The sequence below is a fragment of the Cynocephalus volans genome, chromosome 14, assembly GCF_027409185.1.
Source record: "Cynocephalus volans isolate mCynVol1 chromosome 14, mCynVol1.pri, whole genome shotgun sequence".
In the NCBI taxonomy this organism is placed as follows: domain Eukaryota; kingdom Metazoa; phylum Chordata; class Mammalia; order Dermoptera; family Cynocephalidae; genus Cynocephalus; species Cynocephalus volans.
The window spans coordinates 30061042-30084461 of record NC_084473.1 but is presented as its reverse complement, the minus strand read 5'-3'; the positions used below and the strand labels follow the sequence as shown (position 1 = coordinate 30084461).

The 23420-nt window shown below is 40.7% G+C and overlaps 1 protein-coding gene across 1 annotated transcript in view; it reads left to right on the top strand.

Annotated features, from left to right (window-relative positions):
* Positions 1-11809: 11809 nt before the first annotated feature.
* Positions 11810-23420, top strand: part of SRD5A2 (steroid 5 alpha-reductase 2) — a 57850-nt gene continuing 46239 nt past the window's right edge. Inside the window, exon 1 of the mRNA XM_063079024.1 lies at positions 11810-12090. Within this exon, the coding sequence (XP_062935094.1) occupies positions 11810-12090 (281 nt within the window). The remainder of the gene's footprint in view (positions 12091-23420) is intronic.

Genomic DNA, 23420 nt, shown 5'->3' with positions numbered 1-23420 from the left:
TAAAAGGTAATAGAATCTTCCCATGAACTTTTAAAATCTTTCCACAAACTTTTTGAAGTGCCCTCATATATTTGCTTTGGAGAAATGTTTATTTAAATCCTTTTCCCACTTCGAAATTGGATTATCTTGGCATTAAAAGTTTAAAAAAAATATATTCTGGATTCTAGACCCTTGTCAATAATATGACTTGTAAACATTTCTCCAACTTGTGAGTTATCCTTTAACTTGTTTAGATGGTATTATTGTCAGCATAAAAGTTTTTAGTCTTAATGAATCCCAATTTATTTTTTCTTTTGTCACTTGTGCTTCTATGTTCTGAGAAATCATTGCCTAATTTAAGATCATGAAGATTTATGCCTATGTTTTCTTCTAAAAGTTGTATAGTTTTGGTTCCTACATTTATGTTTTTTTTTTTTCCATTTTGAGTTAGTTTTTGTATATGATGAGAGGTAGGAGTCCAATTTCATTCTTTCACATCTGACTGTCCAGTTGTACAAGCACCATTTGTTGAAAAAGCTATTCTTTCCCCATGAAATTATCTTGGTACTCTTGTTGAAAATCAGTTGGCCGTAGATGTATGAACTTATAGCTGGACTCTCAATTCTATTCCATCTGTTTATATATTTATTCTTATGTTGGCACTACGCTATTTTGATTACTGCTGCTTTGTAGTAAGTTTTGAAATTGAGAACTGTGAGTCCTTAAGTTTTTTCTTCTTCTTCAAGATTGTTCTGTCTGTTCTGAGTCTTTTGCATTTTCATATACATTTTCGTGCCCACTTTTCTATTTCTGAAAAAAGGTTAGCTGGAATTTTGATAAGGGTTGAATTTAATATGTAGATCAGTTTGGGGAGTGTCTTAGTCTTCTCAGGCTGCCCTAACAAAATACTATAGGCTGTGTGGCTTAAATAACAGGAATTTATTTCTCGGAGTTCTGGAAATTAGAAGTCCAAGACCGCGGTGCCAGTAGGGTCATTGTCTGGTGATGGCTCTCACCTTAGGTTGCAGATAGCTGTCTTCGTGCTGCATCTTCACCTGGCAGAAAAAAAGAGATCTCTCTCTCTCTTTTTCTTCTTATAAGGCCACAGTTCTATCAGAATAGGAATCCACCTATATGACCTCATTTAACCTTAGTTACCTCTAAAGATCCTATTTCCAGATATAGTCACATTGTGGGTTAGAGCTTTAACTTATGAATTTTGGGGGACCACAATTCAGTTCATAGCAGGGAGTATGATATCTTAATATTGTCTTTCAATCCATTAACAAGGGATAGCTTTCCATTTATTTGTCTTATTTAATTTCTGTCTACATTGTTTTGTAGATTCTAGTGTATAAGTCTTACACTTTTTTTGTTAAATTTATATCAAGTATTTTGTTCTTTTTGATGCTATTTCAAACAGATTACTTCTAAATTTTATTTAAGATTCTCATTGTTAATGTGTAGGAATACAATTGATTTTGTACATTGATCTTGTATTTTGTAAACTTGTTGTCTTGGATTGAGTCTCCCCCTAAAACATGACCCTCACTGTGACAGTGTTAAGAGAGTGGGAAATCCTATTATGGTAATTGAAAGGTGGGGCCTTGAGGAGGTGATTAGATTGTAGGACCATGCCATAATGCATGGATTAATAATGGTGAGGGGTGTGGTCCTGAGGGCTTTAAAAGGGGAGCACAAAAAGTCTGTCTCTCTCTCTCTGATCTGCTATTTTCTGCCATGTGAGAACCCTGGGTCACTGTCACCACCACCAAGGCCTTCCCCAACTGTGTTCCTTGGACTTTGGACTTCTCAGTCTCCAAAACTGTTAAGTGATAAATTTCATTTTCTTATAAATTATCCAGTTTCAGGTATTTTGTTATAAGCAACAGAAATGGACTAATACACTTGCTGAACTCGTTTATTAGTTTTATATGAAAGATCATGTCATCTGCAAATAGGGACAGTTTTGCGTTTTCAACCATTAATGGTTAACCATTAACCATTAAGCAATTTCAACCATTTAACTCTTCTGTATTTTGTTCTTCTGTTATTCCTTTCCTACCTTCCTTTTGTATTATTTGGTTCTTTTTAAGGTTTGATTTTAATTTTTCTATTGAATTTAGAGTTATTATTGATTATGTCCTTTTTATAGAAGTGCCTTAGGGATTTCAATACACATTGATAACTTTCATAGTGTAGTTGTAGTTGTAAAGCACTAGTTCACATAAAAAATGAAATCTTGCAACCTTATAAATTCATATCTCTTCATCCTTTATGTTATGATTGTTATATGAGGGTACTTCAAAAAGTTTATGGAAAGATTTGTATTATCTTTTAATTCTACTTTCGTGGAAATTTTTGAAGTACCCTCATATGTGATACATCAACATACATTATGAATTTCATTAAAAAATGTTATAATTTTTACTTATAAGTAGTTATATGGTGTCTTAGTCAGTTTGAGCTGTTACAAGACGATACCATAGACTGGGTGGCTTAAATAACAAACATTTATTTCTCACAGCTTTGGAGGCTGGGAATCCCAAGATCAAGGCACTGGCAGATCTGGTGTCTGGTGAGGATAGTCTTTCTGGTTTGCAGATGGCTGTCTTCTTGTATCCTTACATGGCTGGAAGATCATCTTTCTTGTGCTTCCTCTTATAAGAATACTAATCCCATCTGTGAGGGCTTCACCCTAATGACCTACTTAACCTCTTCAAAGCCTTACTTCCTAATACCATCACATTGGGGCTTAGGGTTTCACCATATGAACTTTGGGGGGCATAAATATTTATTCCATAACATATGAATTAAATAATATTAAGAGCAAAAAGGCAAAATTAGGTATTCTTTCATTTACTCAGGTGTTCATTTCTGATGCTCTACATTTTTTTTTGCCAAGGATTCACATTCTCCTAGGTATCTTTTCCTTTCAGCCAGAACAACTTTCTTTAATATTTGTTGTAGTGTAGTTATAAATCCTCTTATTTTTACTTATCTGAAAATATCCTTATTTTGCTTTCATTATTAAATGATTATTTTTGCTGGATCTAGGTAAAATTGTGGGCTGCCATTTTTTCTTTCACCATTTTAAGGATGTTCCACTCTCTTCTGGTCTACATGTTTTCTTTTCTCTTTTTGGCAGCAGACCAGTATGAGGATCTGAACCCTTGATGCTGGTGTCACGACACTGTGCTCCAACAAACTGAGCTAACTGGCCAGCCCAAGGTCTACTTGTGTTCTGATGTGAAGTTAGCTGTTAATCAGATTGTTGTTCTCCACATATAACATGTTGTTTTTATTTGACTGTTTTTAAGGTTTCTGTTTGTCTTTGGCCTTCAATATCTTAAATATGAAGTGCCCCAGCATGGACTTCTTTGTGTTCTTTTGCTTGTTACTTATTGAGAACCTGGAATCTGTAAACTTCTGCCTTCTGTAAAATTTTGGAAATATTTCAGCCATTATTTTTATTTTTATACATTTAATCTCTGGTAATTCCAGTTACATATACAGATGACTGTTTTATTTCATCTATAAGGTCATTGATGCTATGTTTATTTGTTTTCCATCTTTTTTATAATGATCTATCATCAAGTTTATTACTTTTCTCTGTCTTCTTTGTTTAGCTATTATGTCTATTCTACAATTTTTATTTCAAAAATTGTATTTTTTGGTTCTAGAATTTCCATATTTAAAAAATCTCTTTTATATCTCTGCTGGGATTTTCATACGTTGGAAGCATGCCTTGTTTTATACTTTACTGAGGTTAGTTATCGTTATGGGTTGAATTGTGTCCCCCTGGAATAGGCTGGGACCCTAATCTGATATGAATGTGTCTTTATAAAAATGGGAAATGTGGACACACACACTCACAAACGCACATACACAGAAGGCTGTGTGAAGATGAAGGCAGAGGTTGGGATTATGCTTCTACATTCCAAAGAATGCCAAAGATTGCCGCAAACCACCAGAAGCTGGAGGAGAGATGTGAAACAGATTCTCTCTCACAGGCTTCAGAGGAACCGACCCCACTGACGCTTTGGTCTCAGATTTCTAGCCTCCAGAACTGAGACAATACATTTTTCTTGTTTAAGCTACCCAGTTTGTGACACTTTGTTATAACATCCCTAGCAAACTAATAGAATTATAATAGCCATTTGTCTGTTAATTGTAAAATTTGGTTTGTTTTAGGATCAGACTCTTTGATTTTTTTTCTCTTGAGAATGTGCTTAATTTTAATGATTCTTCTCATGTCATGCAATTTTGGATTGTCCTGGACATTATCAATGTGAGGCTGTAGAGATTATATTTGTATTATTTTTCTTTCATTAATATTGTTTTTTTTCTTTTAGGAGGTAATTTGCTTGGCTGGGCTTAAACTCCAAACTCTGTTTCTTGAGACTCCGTTTAGAACTTTTGTCTTAAGATGAGCTTCTTTGAGTCTGCTCTGCACATTGCTGTTCAAGGGCCAGCCAGAGGTGTGCACAGACAGAACTTGGGGATTCCCCTCTCTGGCTCTTCCATATCCAGGAGTATGGAAGGTTTTTTTCACGTGGGTGTCTACTGCTGCTGTGTGCTTGCTAAACTCCATTTAGCCTAGGCTAAAAAAGTCTCATGAAGGGGGACCTTATGCCAGTAGCTGTTAATTTCCCCTTGTCCACGTGCGCATGAATTCTCCATCAGTGTCTGCCTGTTAGTGTTCATTCTACAATACCTTCACATAGGTTTTTTTCCCTAAGTTTTATCATTGCTTTCTGCAGTGTGTTTGTGTGCGCGCATGTGTGCATGTGTGTCCAGTAAAATCTTGGTTCATTGTGCCTGGATGCAAAATTCTTTACCTTCATTTTTGAAGGATATTTTCATTGTATATGAAATTTGTGGGTGAATTTTTGTTCTTTGAGGACTTTAAATATATAGTTCCATTGTGTTCTGGGTTGCATATTTTCTGAGAAATATATTGTCTTTTTAACTTTTGTTCCTCTGCATCATTTTTTTTCCCTGTCTGCTTTTAAGATTTTCCCCTTTATCTCTGGTTTTCAACAACTTGATTATAATATGTCTTAGTGTTATTTAGGGTGTCTGTGTTTATCTTGCTTGGGGTTTATAAAGCTTTTGTCAGATGAATCTGTAAGATGTAGTTTTCACTAAATTTGGAAAGTTTTCCAACATCATTTCAGTTATTTTTTCTGTCCACCTTCCTTCCATTTCTGGGATCCATTAGATATATGTCAGACTTCATGATATTGTCCTACAGATCACTGAATCTCTTTTTTTTTTTTCAGTTTTTTTTTTCTTTGTGTGCTTTCTTTTGGATAGTTTTTATTACTCTGTCTTCAAATTTACTAATCCTTTCTAATTTGTGTCTAACTATTAATCAAATCCAGTGAATTTTTCATTTTAAACTTTTTCGTTCTAAGAAATTCCATTTTTAAGTCTTCCATTTATCTCATTATGTTCATTTTTTAAAATTCCTAAGCATACTGAACATACCTGAAATAGGTATTTTAGAGTACTTTTTTGTTAATTCCATCATCTCTGTCATTTCTAGATCTGTTTCTATTGACCAGTTTTCTTCTTGGTATGTGTCACATTTTCCCGTTTCTTCACTTGTATGTAGTGAAGAATTAACTTACCCAAAAGAGGTCAGGCCTTTGGCTCAACTCCTGGGGAGTAGCCTCTAAACCTTGGGAATAAAGAATTTGGTTGGCCTTGTCCCCAGTTTCTGGGAAGTGACCTCTAAATCCTTCGGATTTCCTGAGTGTTAGGAGTGTCTTAACTATTCACAGTGGGCCATGATAGTTTGTGCTAATGAGATGACTCAGAATAAGGGCTGGCTATGGCAGGATGACCAAATGTGTGATTAGAGGGTTGGGGCTTTAAGCTACATGACATCAGCCTGACCTCTGGGGAGGGATGGGGGTTAGAGACTGACTTTAATCATATGGCTAATGATTCAACCAATTATCCCTGCATAATGAAATCTTAATAGAAGCTTGGGCAAGCTTTCCTGGTTGGCAATAATCTGCATATTGTCACACATTGATGTGCTGGGGACATCATGTGCATCCTGACTCCCTGGGGATAGGACAAGAAAGCTTCATGTTTGGGGACCTCCCAGACTTCACTCTGTGTGTATCTTCTTTTGGCTGGTTTTAATTTGTATCCTTTTGCTATAATAAAACCTTGATTGTAAGTATAGTACTTTCTTCAGTTCTGGGAGTTGTCATGAATTATCAAACCTGAAGTGTCAGTGCGGACCCTCAAATTTGTAGCCAGCTGTTCTGAAGTACAGGTGGCCTACAGTCTTTGAATATGCAGCTGATAACTGAAGTAAGAGAAATCTTGTGGAAGATTGTGTCCTTAACATGTGAAATTTGGCTCAACTCTAGTAGCTGGTGCCAGAAGTCAATGCAACACGTCTAGTAATTTTGAGAATGTTGGATATTGTGAAAGGCTACATCGTTACTTGTCTGGATTTAATTGTCTTCCTTTAAAGAGGGTTGGGCTTATTTAGGTTACTGGTAAACCATCTTGATCTTTTTGGGGATTAATTTTACATTCTGCTAGGGAAATGGCATTCACTCTAAAAATAGATTATTCCTATCATTAACGCATGACTTTCTGGGATCTCCACTGAATTTCCCAGGTGATTTCTCTATCTATCTATCTATCTATCTATCTATCTATCTATCTATCTATCTATCTATCTATCTATCTATCTATCTATCTATCTATCTATCTATGTATCTATCCACCTAACCCCTCCACATGTCAATTATATATACATTATATATACTAATTATATATATGATATATAATTACATACATATTATATATATTCCTGTAATAAACCAAAGAGGCAGACACTAGAATATACACTTTCCTCACTGCACTTAATAAAGATATTTTATTTGGACTTAAATAAAAAGAACAATTTGGAACATAAGATTTTTGTAATTTTGGTATTCATATTATCTAGTGATTATGGGCATTGGGGAAGCCAATGTCCTTGGCACAAAGATAGCAGGAAGCCCCAGATCTGTCCAGGGACTTTTCCAACATAATAGGTGATTGTTGTCTGTTAAGAAGATGCCAAAAAATCTCAAAAAGAAGATCAGATAACCAGATAAGAATCCTGAGGACAAACATGTTTTCCAAGTTCCATTATACTGATCTCTTTTAACAACTTCCTGCTTGTTGTGTGATGTGAGTTGTTATGGTAAGGGAGTAGAGCTGAACCAAGAGAAGACTGTGATGTTGAGGGGACAATAATCTACATTAATGTATACAAAAGTTTACCGTTTGAATGTCCATTGTTCTGAACTAAATGTCTGTGCCCCACAAAATTCACATGCTGAATTCTTAACCTTGCTGTTGCTGTATTTAGAGATGGGGCCTCTAAGGAAGTAATTAAGGTTAAATGAGGTCATAAGGGTGGGGCCCTGTTACAATAGGATTAGTGTCCTTATGAGAAGAGACACCAGAGAGTGCTCTCTCTCTCTCTCTCTCTCTCTGCATGCACGAGGAAAGGCTGTATGAGGACATAGCAAGAAGGCAGTTGTCTGCTTGCCAGGAAGAGAGCTTTTTCCATAAGCTAAATTGGCCAGAATGTTGATCTTGGACTTCTAGCCTCCAGAACTGTGAGAAAATGAATTTCTGTTATTTAAGCCACCCAGTCTATGATATTTTGTTATATAGACTGAGCTGACTAATACACACATCAACAATAGATTAGTTAAATAAACTGTAGTATATTTACATAACACAGTGCTACAGAACATTGAGAACGAACAAACCACAAGCACATGCAGTAACATGGATGGATCACAGGCACACATACACAATATTAATCATGCCTTTTTATTTTCTGTATTTCTGATGTTTGACATCTGGGGCCTTGCTGACACTGAAGGGCCTGCCCCTAGAAGGGCTAGCTAATTCCTAGAGAATATAAATAACTCTAGTGCACCTTTCATATGCAAACCAACCAATCCAGAGCCATATTTCAACCACCTTCTTTATCAGGCTGTTACACACTGGGCCACTAATCCCCTGCCCTAAGGTGGATCCAGGCCCAGGTGGCAGCTATATCCCTTATATCCCAGAGCCTGCTAGAAGTATTCGAACTAGCTTATCCTCAGTCTGCTTACCCTGCCTTGCCCATTTCTTCCTGCAGAAACTACAGCAAAGGCTCTTGCCGACATTTCCCCTCACTCCCACTGCCTCCTGACTGACCCTTGCACTTCCTTGTGTGGTCTTGTGTGGCATGCTGTGTCTCCTCTTTCTAGCGATCTGTGAACATAAACTTTTTCCTTGATGACAGTCATTTCTGTGTCTGTGTGTCTTACCATACATGATTAAAATAGACCCAAGTATCATTAAAACACACTTAAAGAGATCCCAGGTACAATTAAAAAACACACAGATCACACTGTGTGGTTCCATTTATGTAAACTTCAGAACCAGGCAGAACTAGTTTATGGTGTTAGAGGTCAGGGTTATTCTGGTTATTCTGAGAGGGGGATATAAGGAGGCAGGAGTGGAGTTCCTCGTATGCTGGTAATCTTCTTTCTTGACCAGGTGTGAGTTACAACAGTATGCTAAGTTTGTGCAAATCATTTAAGCTGTATGTTTACAATTTAGGCACTTTCTTTTTGTATGTAATACAGAAATGCAGGGAAAAAACAAAAACAAACTGTTGTTTTTATACTGTTACTCAGTAACAATCAAAATCAACACAGAAAACCCACTTCTGTGACCAAATGTGTGGGAATTTCTCCCTACCAGCAAGCAAGCAAGCAATTCTCCAGTGGACACCAGCTGGGGGGGTTTCCTCCAGTTCGATTCCAATACTATCTGGGGATAGCACCAGATCCCACAGGTTGAGGGCTCAGTCCCCAAGACTGCCCTGCCCCCCACCTTCTGATGTCAACCGAAAACTACAGATTGTCTTACCCATGCTTCTGACAGGATGGCTATAAACTGGGATTCCCACAACCCCCTCCTTGGGTTTGATGAATTTGCTTGGCAAATCACAGAACTCAGGGAAACACTTAAGTTTATTGGCTTATTACAAAGGATACAGATGAAGAGATGCATAGGACGAGGCATGGGAGAAGGGGTACAGAGGTTTCATGCCCTCCCTGGGTGCGCCACCCTTCAGGAACCTCCATGTGTTCACTATCTGGAAGCTCCCTGAAACCTATGATCTTTTTATGGAAGCTTCATTACATATGCATGATTGAAGCATGGACGACCATGTAGAAGTGGGATTGGACAAAAAGGGTATGGTCTAACACTAACAGCCTGGGTAGGGAAACCCAGCAAGCATGTCTGTTCAGATTCTTCTTGGACCCTCTGTGTAGCATTTCACCCTCTCGGTATGGGGCAAGACCTCTCCTGAAATGGGAGTTTTATGACCTACAATCAGACAAGGTAGGTCAGAGAATTTCTTTATGGCAAGCTCCAGGACAGAAAGGTGGGGGATGGTTAGAACAAACCAGGAATAGTGGATGAAAAACCAAATATACATATCATAATATCACAAGAAGAATAGCATTGTTGGCTCCAATTTTCTACCTGTCCCTACATCCTTGCCCTTTGTAGTGTAACTTTGCAGTACTCTCCCAGTCTTACTCTGGAATCCACCAAGTGACTTGATTTGGACAACAGATTGAATAGGAAGTAAGAATGTGCCAGTTGTTGGCCTGAGCCTCAAGAAGCCTTGTGGTTTTATTAAGCCGTTAACTTTTGGGGTGGTTTGTTATTCCGCAAAAGCTTACTGTTACCGCAGTGGAAAAAAGATAATGAAGACCCAAACTGGGCAAAGTTAGGAGAAAAGAGAGGAAATTGAGACAGAGAAGTTTCATTTAAAAAAAGGACAGAGAAGAGGTAACAATCAGGAACACAGAAGGAGGATTTGGGAGTAGGTGGGGTGGAGGGGAAGGTAAATGGGTTCAATTTTGAGTAGGTTGAGTCTGAGGTCGCCCTTAGAAGGACATCCAAGTGGAGTCTTCCAGCAGGCAGGAAATGCAGAACTGGAGCTCACGTCTTTGCTGGAGATCTAGATTTGGGCGTCCTCAGAAAGCAGTCGGTAACTGAGGAAGCTGGGACTGGACCTGCAGTAAAGCCAGTGCATAAACATCAGGAAGCAGCTGTGATACCCGCGTCTGGTTAATCCATGGAAAATGCTTCAGTCATTATGGGTGAGTCCTATGTGCTGATCAATTAAAAACCGAAGCATGATTTTTATTTAATTTTTAACCCAACAGGGAGATGATAAATACCTCTTGATCAGCAAGCAGAGGGTGCCCTGTAGCACTAAAGCATCACGATATACCATGTGTCCCAGGAGTCAGCAGACACCCCCAAACGAGCAGGTAAAGGAATGCGCCTTCCAGTGGAACAGCTGGTATGACCGGACAGGAGTGAATAGGGAAGTACTGAGCGGGGTCCTGAGAGGTGGTGAGTTGGAGCAAAGGGGGAAGGATAAAGAAAATTCCAAAGTAAAGGGAGAGAGAGAAGAGGGAAGGACTGGGTTGAAGCCCCAAGCAGGGACCCGATGCGAGCGCCGCTGGTGTAGTGGTATCATGCAAGATTCCCCCAAGCAGGGACCCGAGGAGAAAACGGGGATAAAGTAATCAAGGACTGTGGGACAAGAGATGGAAGAGGTAAAGTGCAGGTGGGAAGAGGAGCAACCCAGGAGAAAGCCACGTCGACGAAAGAAGGGAGAGAGAAAAAGAAGGGGCACAAAACAGAGGAGACAGCCAAGGAAGTCTGGATGCTGAATCGGGGAAGACGTAGGAGATCGAGAGGGTGGAGGATGAGGAAAGGAACGGAACTGGAAGGGAGAAAGCATCCTGTCTGGGTGCGCAAAGGCTGCACAGGTCAGCTGCATCTCCAACGCTTGCACCTCCTGACGCGGGAGTGGGAAAGGGCGTTCCGCGGAAGAGGCCCTAGACTTTAGCCTGAGTCTGAACCAGCTCCGCGAGATCTGGAGGGGAGGGATGCGGGGCAGGGAAGGCCCGGGCAGACGGACAGGACGACTTCTCCAGGCTGCAGCCTGTGCGTCCACACGGAGCAGATCGGATGCGCCTGTCTGACCAAGACGGACGGTCCAGGGACGCATGCGGGGATGCGAGGAGAAACTGCGGCCGAATTAGGGTCAGGGAGAGGCAGAAACTTGCTTGCGGGGCGAGGTGGGTGGGGCGGAGGGGCAGTGACACTGAGAGTGGTGAAGGAGAGTGGCACCCCAAGTAGAGGGGACGCTCGCGGACGCTCGAAGCTCCAGGATCCAAGAGAGGGCCCAGGGTCCGAGGAAGACCGCAGGGTTGGGTGGGAGCGGCGGGGAGTGAAGAAGCGTAGGGGACGGGAGGTGTTGGGGAGGTCCCAGCTTGGGGGTTCGAGGGCGCGGGCTGGGTGTCGATAGTGCAGAGAGCGTGTGTTGGGGCGGGGAAACGACCCTGGCTTAATCGTCCCAGTGATGTTCTCTTCCGATTTTGTAGGCCCAGAAGTTGCAGCATCAGAGGTTGCTGGCTGAGGAACAAGTCGCGCGAGCGGAGGCGGGGGCCCCGGGACACTTTTTGGCATCAAAATAGCTTCGTCCTCCCCCTTCGCTCTGGCTGCATCCCGAAGCGCCAGCCTGCGAGAGGGCATCGCGGAAGAGCCGAGCCAGGGTCTGCCACGCAGAGCTGGGAGGCAGGGTAGAGGGGCGGGAGCCGAGGCCGAAGGGGCGGACACGGGGTGGCGTCTGGTGCTCCATAAAGGGGACGCGGGACCCGCGCTCTCCTCTGCGCGGGCGGCAGCCACCGGCGAGGAACACGGCGCAATGCCCGATCGGTGCCAGCAGAGCCCGGTGCTGGCAGGCAGTGCCGCTTTGGTCGCCTTGGGGTTAGTGACTCTGTACTGCGGGGAGCCCTCCGGCTACGGAAAGTACACGGAGAACCTGCAGCCCGGGGCTTTCCGCCTGCCCGCCCGCGCCGCCTGGTTCCTGCAGGAGCTGCCTTCCTTGGTGGTGCCCGTGCGGATGCTCGCCCGGCAGCCCATCTCTCTCTTCGGACCGCCGGAGACTATGCTTATGGGACTCTTCTGCGCACATTACTTCCACAGGTAGCATTTTCCCCCTGCGGGCGCCGAGCGCAGCGCACCGCCTGACTCCTGGCGTCCAGGAGCGCAGCGCAGCGCACGGCGCGCACCGAGGAACGCCGAGGGGGCAGCGCGCACCGCTGCGAGGAGCCTGGAGTGGGGCGGGCGGGCAGCAGCTGGCGGGGACCGGGGCTGGGGGTTGGACGCGGGCGAGATGGGAAGCTACCGCGGGACAGAGCCGCCTTCACCCCCCCCCGCCCCCGGGCCGTTCCAAATCCTCTGGCTGCTCAGGAGAAGGAGGCCCTGCAGGGCTGCAGGCGAGCTGGAAAGGTCAGGTCGGGCAGAACTACTGGTCGGACTGTTCCCTCTCCAGCTGCGCGCAGTCCGGGGTTACCTGTGGCGTCTCATGCTCCGTACCCATGTCTTTCTTCCTTTCCCTTCCTTCCCCTTGCAGGGTGCGAGCGGGTTGGTTTGGGGATCTTGGGAGAGTCTAAGTGTTGGCACATCCTGAAGGAACTTGGCTCACAGGGACTGATCGTTTAGTCTTTGTGGGTCTGAGGAGCGAGGTGATCAGAGCCCAGACCAGGACTTCACAGGTGGGAGAGTATAATGGAATCTGCATGGCTTCAGCAAGATTCCCGCTTCCTAGGCCCCTCCCCAAAGGGACCTAGCTCACCATCAACTCATCTACCTTTCCAGTTCCCCTGGGACTTGAACTATGAGTGGGTCAAAGTCAACTCGAAGCTCAAATGTTCTAGATTAAAAATTCCGAGTTCAGGAGAACTTTGCCTTCTGGTCTGGGAAAGAAAGCCAGGAAAGAGACCAAGGGATATCAGGATTCAGAAAGTGACTGTCAAACCCAGCAGAAACTCACAGAGCAGTGGAAGAACACATTACTAAACTGCCTACCACGCCCAATTATTTATTATGTATTGTTTTATTTAGCCCCATTGTAACCTTGTGAGATATGTATTTATTATGCCCACTTTACAGACAGACTGAAGGCTAAGTAAAGTTATGTAACTGGATGAAGATGATGCAGCTAGTACCCAGCAAGTTCAAACCTGAGCCTGTGAATTTCCCTGGTTCAAGTCCTTTTAACTATTTTAGGTAGGTAGATACTCCACGCAAGGAGAGAATAGAGTCTATGGACAGAGAAAGGTTGCCAAACCAAATCAAGACCTTGAAGCACTGCCTTATTTTGAGTAGAGGATTCCTAGGGTCAATATATCAAGGAAATTTAGATTAGAAATTAGGCTAAAAAATGTCTTTGGAAGCTTAAAGGCATTATCCTCTCTCGTAAGGGAAAAGTGATGCCTCTGGATCTTCTTTATTGGTCAAGACTTAATATTTGTGTGATCTTAACTGAATTATCACTCTTTTTAAAGGATAAGTATTGAAAAGCAATGATAACTAAAATTTCAGAAATGGGTGTTCTTTTTACAAATATTTACTAAAAGCTTGTTGTGGTCAAGTTTCCAGGATAATTATTGACCATTTCACTTTACTAGATTTAGATGGTTTAATCTGCATAGAAAGAAGGATTTGGGGTGCAGGAGATGAGAGACCAGTTTCTGATTTCACTTATGTTGCAAGACATTTGACAGAAAAATATGATTGCATCAGCAATTAAACTACTGTCTGTGAGCACCATAAACGGTATTTTATAAGGTCATTCCATCTTAGAGTAATGGCTAGTGTTTTCTGACAATCCTATGAACATAATTTTAGACTTGTTTTTAAGACCAAAAGGCACTTTGCACAATAAATTATGACCAATACATTAAAAAGGAAAAACCAAGTAAGGAATGTCCTTAAGGCAAAAATATCTATGTACTGTCTATCTTCTTCAGGAGAAATTTTAAACTATCAGAAAAGCATGTGGGGATTGATTCTGCCTGAGGGAAAATTGCTCACTGAAAGCACAACTCTGACTTACTTGGTCCTGAGTCATCGGGATGTGATGTTTGTTCACCTTTCCCTTTGTTTGAATTCTTTCTTTGAGATCACTGGAGCAGTGGATCTGTTATCATTTTGAGTGCTTACCAGATGTTATTCTCTGTGCCAAACACTGTACATGAATTTTGTAATCCTCATACCAACCCATTTACTAAGGTACTGTTATCATCCCCATTTTGCAGGTGGGAAACTGGGGCAAGAAAAGGTTAAATAACTTGCCCAAGGTCACACAGTAACTCCAGGAATCAAGTTCAAACCCAAACAGTTTGAATCCAGATCTCAGGCTATTAACTACAATGATAAATTTTTTTATAATTGTTCTCACTACCTCATCTTTGCTTTTAAAAAGTTATATTTTAGCTTAACATGATTATTTTAAAATTATGAATATAATTTAATTACAAAAAATGTGTCTACTAAGGGAAAAATGGAAATAAAAAAGGTAGAAAAATACTCATAATTATAACATCAAAGTATATTAACTATGACTATTTTGGAACATTTCCATCAAATCTTTCATATTTCTTAGTTGATTTTTACACATGCTTATTATATTGAATTTTGTTTTTTGTTCTCCATGATTACTTAACTTTTCATAATAAGTACTTTCCCACGGTATCATAAAATCTTTGTAAATATCTTAATTGCCGCTTAATATTTCCTCTCACGTAAAAACAATAGTTTACTTTTACATTCATTTATAGTTGGACCTTTAATTGCTTTTTTGGGGGGGGGTCTTTGTTAAATAAAGGTGTGATATGTATTTTTGAATCTAAGTTCTTTTCAGAATTTAGTACTATTTTATTAGTCAAAATTCCCAGAAGTGGTTCAAAGGCTATGAGCATTCTTGAAAGTCTTGATACATACCTGCTTTGAAGCTTTAGGAATCATTTGGCTTGATAATGAAGGTGTACTAAAGGAAAAGCATCAGGCTGTCTTGGTTTTACCCTGTCCTGTGCATTACTGTGACACAGAAAATAAGATGGAGTGACAAGGTCTCAGGAGCAAAGATGGTTCAGGTTTGGCCCAGACCCTTTTGCAAACTGTCCCTTGGGGACTGTTTAGAACAGCAGTATGTCCCATTGGATAAAAGTTAAAACTTATTACATTTTTCTCAGTACAAGTATGATACACTAGAATGTAAGTTTCACAAGGGCAAGGGTTTTTGTCTCATTTCTTTATGGCTGTATCCCCAGTATATAGAAAAGTGCTGGTACATAGTTGGCACTCATTAAAATTTGCTGAGTGCGTGAATGAATTCCACTTGCAACATCAGTACAGACAGAATTGTGGGAGAGCTAGAAATTACTTGGGAATCATTATTGCTGAGATTGCATAGCTTGGTGAACTCAGATAACTCTCCTCCTTCAGAATCTATTGTTATGTTTGTTTAGATTGTTTAGATTGTTTAGTCACATGAAAATGACTGCTGCCTAAGCATATTGCCTAATCCCATTGCCAAAGTCATTTGAAGTCAGAGTTATTCTCCCTTCTTTTTCACCTTAATTATAACCCTGGACCTTTCCCCCCAATTCTCTGATTGATCTTCACTTTCCCCAAAAGTCCTGGCATCCCAGTGGTCATCACACCACTTATGCTTGTGGTGCTGATGTCTTTTTCAGGATTTGGATGTGACCTTGATGATTAAATGAAAAAGAGAAATCTTTTCAAAAAAAGGTGATTGTATTGTGAAAAGGTGTCGGGCAGTATGACCTTCCATCATACACAACCAGAAGCAGAGTGTAATGCACACATTAGCCTGTGTTTGAATTCAGAGAGATCTTTCCTGGAGTTTAGATGCTGAAACATTTTCCTAATCAGCCAAATGAAATGATGGTTTCAGTAAGGTGCCTTTTTGCCTTATTGTTCAGTTCATTCTCCAACAGCATGAATTCCTCCTCATCCTTCAAAACTCAGATCAGACATTGTTTTCTCCAAGAAGCCTTTTCTGAGTCCCTTCTCTGTAAATTCATTTGTGATGTTGTTCCTTGGGCTTTCATAGCATCCATGGGCCTTTCCATGAGGTGCTTCACACTGGATCATAATTATCTGTTCCAAGGAAACTTAGTCCTAATCTGTCCAACCTCCTCATTTTATGGAAGCAAAGCACAAGAGGTTAAGTCAGTTAGGGGCCAAGAGGGGATCTGGGACTTAAGACACTTAATGGGCTCCTTCCAGTGCTTCTTTTGTCTCATGAGAGGTGCAGGTGTCTCAAATATTCAGAAGTAATCAAACTTCACTAAGGAAACTACTCATTGGCTGAGAATCAGAATGACAATTAATTCCCACATCAGAGACAGTAGACAAATCTCTACTCTTATAGAGTAAGAAGAGAAGCCCTGACAAGATAAGCAACTTTCTTCTGGTCATTTAATCATGTGTTAAGGACATTCATGAGGCATAATTTGGATCAATTAAGATTACCTAAAGGATTTTTCAGAGTTTGGAGTCAGAAATCTTTTTCCATAAAAAGTCAGATCACAACTGTCTTAGGATTTCCAGCCATATGGTGTGCGTTGTAACATGACAACTGGACTCTGCTATTGCAGTGGAGACGCAGCTACAGACATTATGTAAACAAATGAGTGTGGTAGTATTCCAATAAGACTTTATTTACAAAAACAGGCATGGGCCAGATTTGGCCTGCGGGCCATAGTTTGCCAGATCTTCTGTAAGAAAACCATGAATAGCATAGTTTTACATTCAGTGTCCTGGTAATCTACAATAAAATGTGGTTAAATTCTATAGCAAAGCAGTGGGCATATTTTAGGTGGGATCTTGGTAGTAAACATCTTTTTCTGAGAATTCTTAGGCTCCAACTCCTTTATTTGAGCGTTTATGGGAAATGGTAGGAGTCTTGGAGTTTTCATTCTAAAAGGGATGTCATCATAAGTACATCTGAAAAATATATAGCTATGTTTGCCAAAAATATAGACAAACTTTGGAGATCTTGACCTTTTCACTTTCACCACGTGGAAGAAAGGTCCAACTTCTTGCTCATTTTAAATCTAACTTATTGTCACTTACAAAGAACTAACAACCTAAGGAAACAGGGATCCAGATTGGCAGAGGGACATCTAATGAGTTACATGGCAAGGAAGGGGCAGAGGAAGGCTTGAACCCGGGAGACTCTCAATCTTTATCAGAGTTCGACATACTCAAAACTATGGGAGACACAAAAGAAGTACAGTGCCTGGTGCCTGCCCTCCAGGAGGAAGGCAGGAAAGAACCATCATTGTGTGCCTATCACTCTTTCTGGTGTGAAACTTAGGTGGCAGCAATGTCAGTGTGAGAGTACCAGACAGGGGAGAAAATGTAAATGAAGGTAGAAAGGGGCCTGAAGGGACCACAGTCTTGCCACTGAACATGCTGAGGGCCCTGGTGCTTGTCTGTGTTTGAGTGTGCACGGGACAGAGGGCAGATGGGTGGGTGGGTTTTGAGGGGGCCCCAAAATGGCACCCCTCTTTCCCACCCAACTTCAGAACCAACCTGAGAGATAGACCCAGAAATTAGACCACTAGAGACATACCGCCCTTATTACTGGTAAAGCTGGTTTAGGGGAATATGGCTTAGGTTTTGGATCATGTGGACCTCCTAACGCTTTACCTCAAAAACACTCAGCTAAGACCAGGGCTGGACAACCTCAGGCCTCTCCCAGTGGTGCCCGTTCTGAAAAGACAGCAGACCAGAAGAAGGGCTGTGCCGTGCACACCCTTTGAGAGGTCCTGCTCTCAGATGGACCAATCAGGTAATTCACTTCTCCTTCCCTAAGGAGGACTGGGGGAGGGATAGCAGAAAGACCGAGAGGGATATGTTGATAACGGGCCCTTAGCAAGTTGCAGGGGGAGCATAAGTGTTTGTAGCTACCAGACAGAGTACGAAAGTTGTCTACCTATTATATATTATTGATTGTTGCCAGGGCCTGGCAACGTGCTTCTGGAACCTGGGGCACTTCCCATCCTGCTGTTGACTCCCTGCCGTGTGTGGCAATGGGGACATCAAAGTCCGGACTCCAGTCATTTAAGAAGTTTCTGTGCTCAACCGAGGAGCCTTTAACGAGACTCAGCTCAACATAGGAGCTCTAAATTTTAAAAACCTCTGAACTGGGGCCAGCAGTGCAATTTGCCTCCCATTTGGTTATGGAAGGGGGAGAAGTGAAGGGGAAACCAATATTTATTGAGCTCTGGGTGTTCCAGGCATTATGTTATGGGTTTTACGTTGGTTATCTCATTCTGTCCTTGAGAAAATCACTATTATTAGTGCCATTTCATAAGTGACTGCAGTGCACAGGATTGGTGGGGGGTGAGTGGGAGTGAGGATGGGAAGGCAAGCCCTTGAGCTGGTCCTCAAGGGATGGTCTATTCCAGATTTGTGGGTGGGAATGTGATGTTCTGTCAGGAAAAGGGGCCCATTTGCTAATCTATGACTTATAATTGTCCTGTATTCCATATACTCGGAACTGGAATATCTTGCCACTTTTTACTTTCAAACATCTGTATCTATGCCACACTATCCAAACCAATATTACTACCCGAGCCTTAAATCAGGCTCTGGGCCATTTTCAAAATTGTTCTATTGTACTTGCTCCATATTGTCAACGCTGATCCTAGAAGTTACTGTGAAGGAAATAGGGTAATTTGCTTTCAACACTTTTTCCTTTCTCGCTGTGAAACATCTCAAGACCCTTTTCTGTGTACAGTCTGTTTTTCTCTCCTGCCTGGCTTCTTTTAACATCAGTACACCATCTTACTTTTTCTGTCCTTCAAAGCTTACCTATTCTGCGCCTCAGTCTCTCAGTGAAAGTTCTGTACTTGCCAAAAGTTACATATCTGAGAAACAAATCTAAATATCAGTGTATTGAATTGTTTGTTTTCTTGCTATTGAGTTTTGAAAGTTGTTAATATGTTCTGGATACAAGTATTTTACCAGGTATGCATTGAGCAAATATTTTCTCCCAGTTTTTGGCTTGGCTTTTTTACTCTCTTCACTGTCCTTTGAAAAGCAGAAATTTTTAATTTTGATGAGGTATGAATTTTTAGTTTGCTTAGTGCTTTTGGTGTCCTATCTAAAAAATCATTACCTAACCTAATGTCATAAGGATTTTCTCTTTTATTTCCTTCTAGAAGATTTATAATTTTAGACTTTACATTTAGGTCAATGATCCATTGTCAGTTAATTTTTCATATAGTCTTAGAAGTATGAATCAAAGTTCGTTTTTTACATAGAGATAGCCAATTTTTCTAGTACCATTTGTAGAAAAATACTGTTTTTTCTCCAGGGAATTGCCTTGCACCTTAAATTTAAATATGAGAAAATTATATGAGCAAATACTTTGCCAAAGAAAACATATGAATGGCAAACAAAAACATGAAAGGATGCTCATTTCTAGTCATTAGGGGAATGCAGCTTAAACCATAATGGGGTATCACTATGCACCTGTGGAGTACACATAAAGCAAATGTACTTCACAGGGCCTGGTTTTCCAAAGCCTTGCAGTTTCAAATATTGGCCATGCAAAGGACAGGAAATTTTCCCCAGGCTATATAGTCTCTGTTGTAAGATAAGGAATTATAACACAGCAAGGTTGCTGGCTCAAAGACAGACAGGTTAGTGATTAAAAGATAAAGATACTGGGAGATTGCTGTAAGAAGAGAATGTTTGCTAAAATCAAACTTTTGTTAGTGGATCGACTTAATTGCATTATAGAAGTTCACCTTGCTTGTCTTACTGAATGTTACCAGCTTCTATTGTTAAACTTGTTAAACTATACTTAGCACAAACCCCACCTATGTTCTCGTCCTGTAACTTCCTGGTCTGGAGAATAAATGCGGGAAGAGAACTCCAACTTGGAGTTAATTTCCCAAATGGAAGGAATGCCTCTCTCTTGAGGGTTCTGGGAGATTAACCCCTTTTTGGGGCTTCTCACTGCTCAGAAGAGATGTGCTTTGAGTAATCTTTGGTGGCTCCTTCACCCAGGGGGAAAGGGGTGACAAATCCATGTGAGGTGAAGCAACAAATGGTGACCCCAACGTGATGAATTCTGGATCCACGGATTGGAGACTGACCTGCCAAGCCTTGGAAAGGAAAAGAAACAGGATGTCCACCACTCATCCTGACAAAAGGGAGGCCCTGACAAAAGGGGGAAAAGAAACAGTACACCCAGAAAAAGGAAGAGGACATCTACTCATCCCATCAAGAGGGAAATCCCGGTAAGGGGGACTCACCCCAATAAACAGGATCACAGGTGACTTTCGATTAAGTGATTGCACGCCTGCTGCAGTGTCTAGCTAGGGCTTTGCCTGGAAGTTTTGCTTTCTTACTCTCTCAATTTTCTATTTATTCTTGTGATTATGGGTAGTTTACTGTCTAAGAGGGAAGGTCAACATGGTTCAATCCTTCTATATCTCCTTAAGGCAGTAGGTTATAAAGTAACTAACCGTCATCTAACTAAATTGTTATTGATTATGGTGGTTTGGAAATTTTGTCAAATTGCTTTAAAAATTATTCAGAACCTTAACAAAAGGAAAAAACATCTTTATGCTATTAAAGAGGATGAAAAACAATCCTCGCCTCCTCTTCCTTCTCCTCTCCCCCCGTCTCCACCTTTGGACACAAATAACTCATTTGTTCCCTTGATGGAGTCCTGTCTTAAAGAAGGACATAACATGGGAGTTGATGGTCATCATGTCTTTTCTGTTGTAATAACTGGGACTCAGTTGAGACATGAAAACCTCCCATTCTCCTTGTTTGAAAGATTTAAAAAGAGCATCACAGAAAATGGCTTACATAGTATTTTTACTAAGGAATACTTAGAATCAATTGCTAAGGGGTATAATATGACCCCTTGGGAATGGAAAACACTTGGAAAAACTGTTTTAACTCCTGCTCAATATACTGTATGGCTACAAGAATATCGGGAAGACTTACACACTATTTCACTCGAAAATTTACAAAATGAGGTTCAAATTAGCATGGACATGTTACTTGACCAAACAACTAGAGCAGCCATAAAGGCTTGGAACAAAATTCCTGAAACAAAATCTAAACTTCAACTTCTTGCTTCCCCTGATGCATTTTGGATACAAATATTAGATAACACTCAGCCACTGTTGAAATTATCGTTGAACAAAAATTAATTACAGATTCGGGTGCTGATGTCACCATAATTGCTAAAAAGGATTGGACTCCATTATGGAAAGTAACTTCTTCACCAGTTACACTTAATGGATTAGGCAGGTTCAAAATCCCTTGTCAAAGTAAAAATCCTTAGTTGTATATTGGCCCCGAGGGACACACTGCCTCCATTATGTTCCAGATCTCCCTCAAACTCTATGGGGCTGAGACCTCCCTGCTCAACAGGATATTTATGTTGGGACATCTCCTTCAAAATTGATCATGATGGCCACGGCCACACTCCAACCATTCAAGTTACAATGGACCCCTGGTCCTCTGGTTTGGGTGGAACAGTGGCCCCTTAAAGGGGAGAAATTAAATCAAGCTACTTTACTTGTTAAACAGTTACAAATGGGACATTTAGAGCCATCGCATAGTCCCTGGAATACTCCCACTAAGTCTTTTGCTACTGTTAGACAGGGACCCATTGAGCCTTATGTAGATTTTATTAATCATCTTCAAGATGCTATAACTAGACAAATTGACAATGCTCATGACAATCCAGAACTGCTATCACAAGTTTGTTTACATTTAATCAAACAAGTGAATAATGCTGGTTTACAAATAGCTCCAGATAAAATTCAAAAAAAGGACCCTTGGAAATACCTTGGGTTTTTGATCACTCAGAGAAATATATGGCCACAAAATATATCTTTCCATATTCAGGGGCCTTTTACTCTAAATGACTTACAAAAATTTCTTGGCCACATTAACTAGCTCCGCCTTTCTTTGGGTATTCTTACTTATCAATTATAACATTTGTTTATTACTCTAAAGGGTGACTCTGATCTGTCCTCCCCTCGTTACTTATCTGAAGAAGCAAAATTAGAATTAAAACAGACAGAATCTTTTTCACATTCCAGAAATTTAACATGTATTGTTAAATCTCAAGTCATTCATTTCATTATTTTGAATATCCCATATATTCCCACAGGTTTGCTTTGCCAATTTCTTCCTCAAATAGGAGTCACTGAATGGATTTTCTTACCCCATCAACAGAAAAGGAAATTATATACTAAATTAGAACAATGTATTCATTTACTCACTAGGGGAAGACACTGTTGTCAAGTACTTACCGGGTATGATCCTGATATTATTAATCCTGGTCTTTCTAAAACTGATTTTTACACTGCCCTTGAACAATCAGAGTCTTTACAGATAATGATGGCTGAGTTTGTTGGTAAGATACAATTCTCATTACCCCATGATAATATCCTACAAGGACTCCAAATACTGCCCATACAATTAAAATCCTGTTTATCTCCTATTCCCCTCCTTGAAGCACTAACTGTGTTTATCAACGGTTCTGGCAGATCAGGAAAGGGATCTATAACATGGCAGGAACAGGGAACCTGGGAACATTTTGTTACTATCCATCATAAGTCCACTCAAAGGGCTGAATTGGGAGCTTCCATTGCAGCTTTACAACATTTTTATAATCAGCCACTTAATTTATTAGCTGACTCTGCCTACATAGTTGGAGTCTTACAGGTAATTCAAGATGCATCTATCCATGAGGAAAATGATTTTCTTTTATTTGAAATGTTTTGACATTTACAAAAACGTATTCAAAAAAGACATCATCCTTTATATGTAACTCACGTGCATTCTCATTCTGGTCTTCCTGGCCCTTTATCAATTGGAAATGATATGGCTGATCACTTTGTTATGTATAATAATGTTTTACAGAAAGCTATTGATTCTCATCAGTTTTTTCATCAGGGTGCACAAGCTTTGGCTAACATGCATCAGATCTCTTACAGGCAAGCTCAAGATATTGTTTGTGCTTGTCCTGATTGTCAGAGATTTTCTAAATCTAATTTTGCTGGAGGAGTTAATCCTTGAGAAATAGAAGGTAATGAAATTTAGCAAATGAAAGTCACTCACTATTCCACTTTCAGACGTCTTACATATTTACATGTTACTGTTGATACTTACTCTGGTCTTATTCATGCCACTGCCCAAACAGGAGAAATTGCTAAACATGTTAAAAAAATTATCTTTCTGCCTTTGCCGCCATGGGGATTCCAAATCAAATTAAGACAGATAATGGACCGGCATACACCTCCAAAATCTTTCAAATATTCTATGACAACTGAAACATTAAACATTTCACAGGAATCCCATTTAACCCCACTGGCCAGGCAATTGTTGAAAGAGCTAATGGCCTTCTTAAATCTCAAATAAGTAAACAAAAGAGGGCTAATATAGGTATAGGCCTG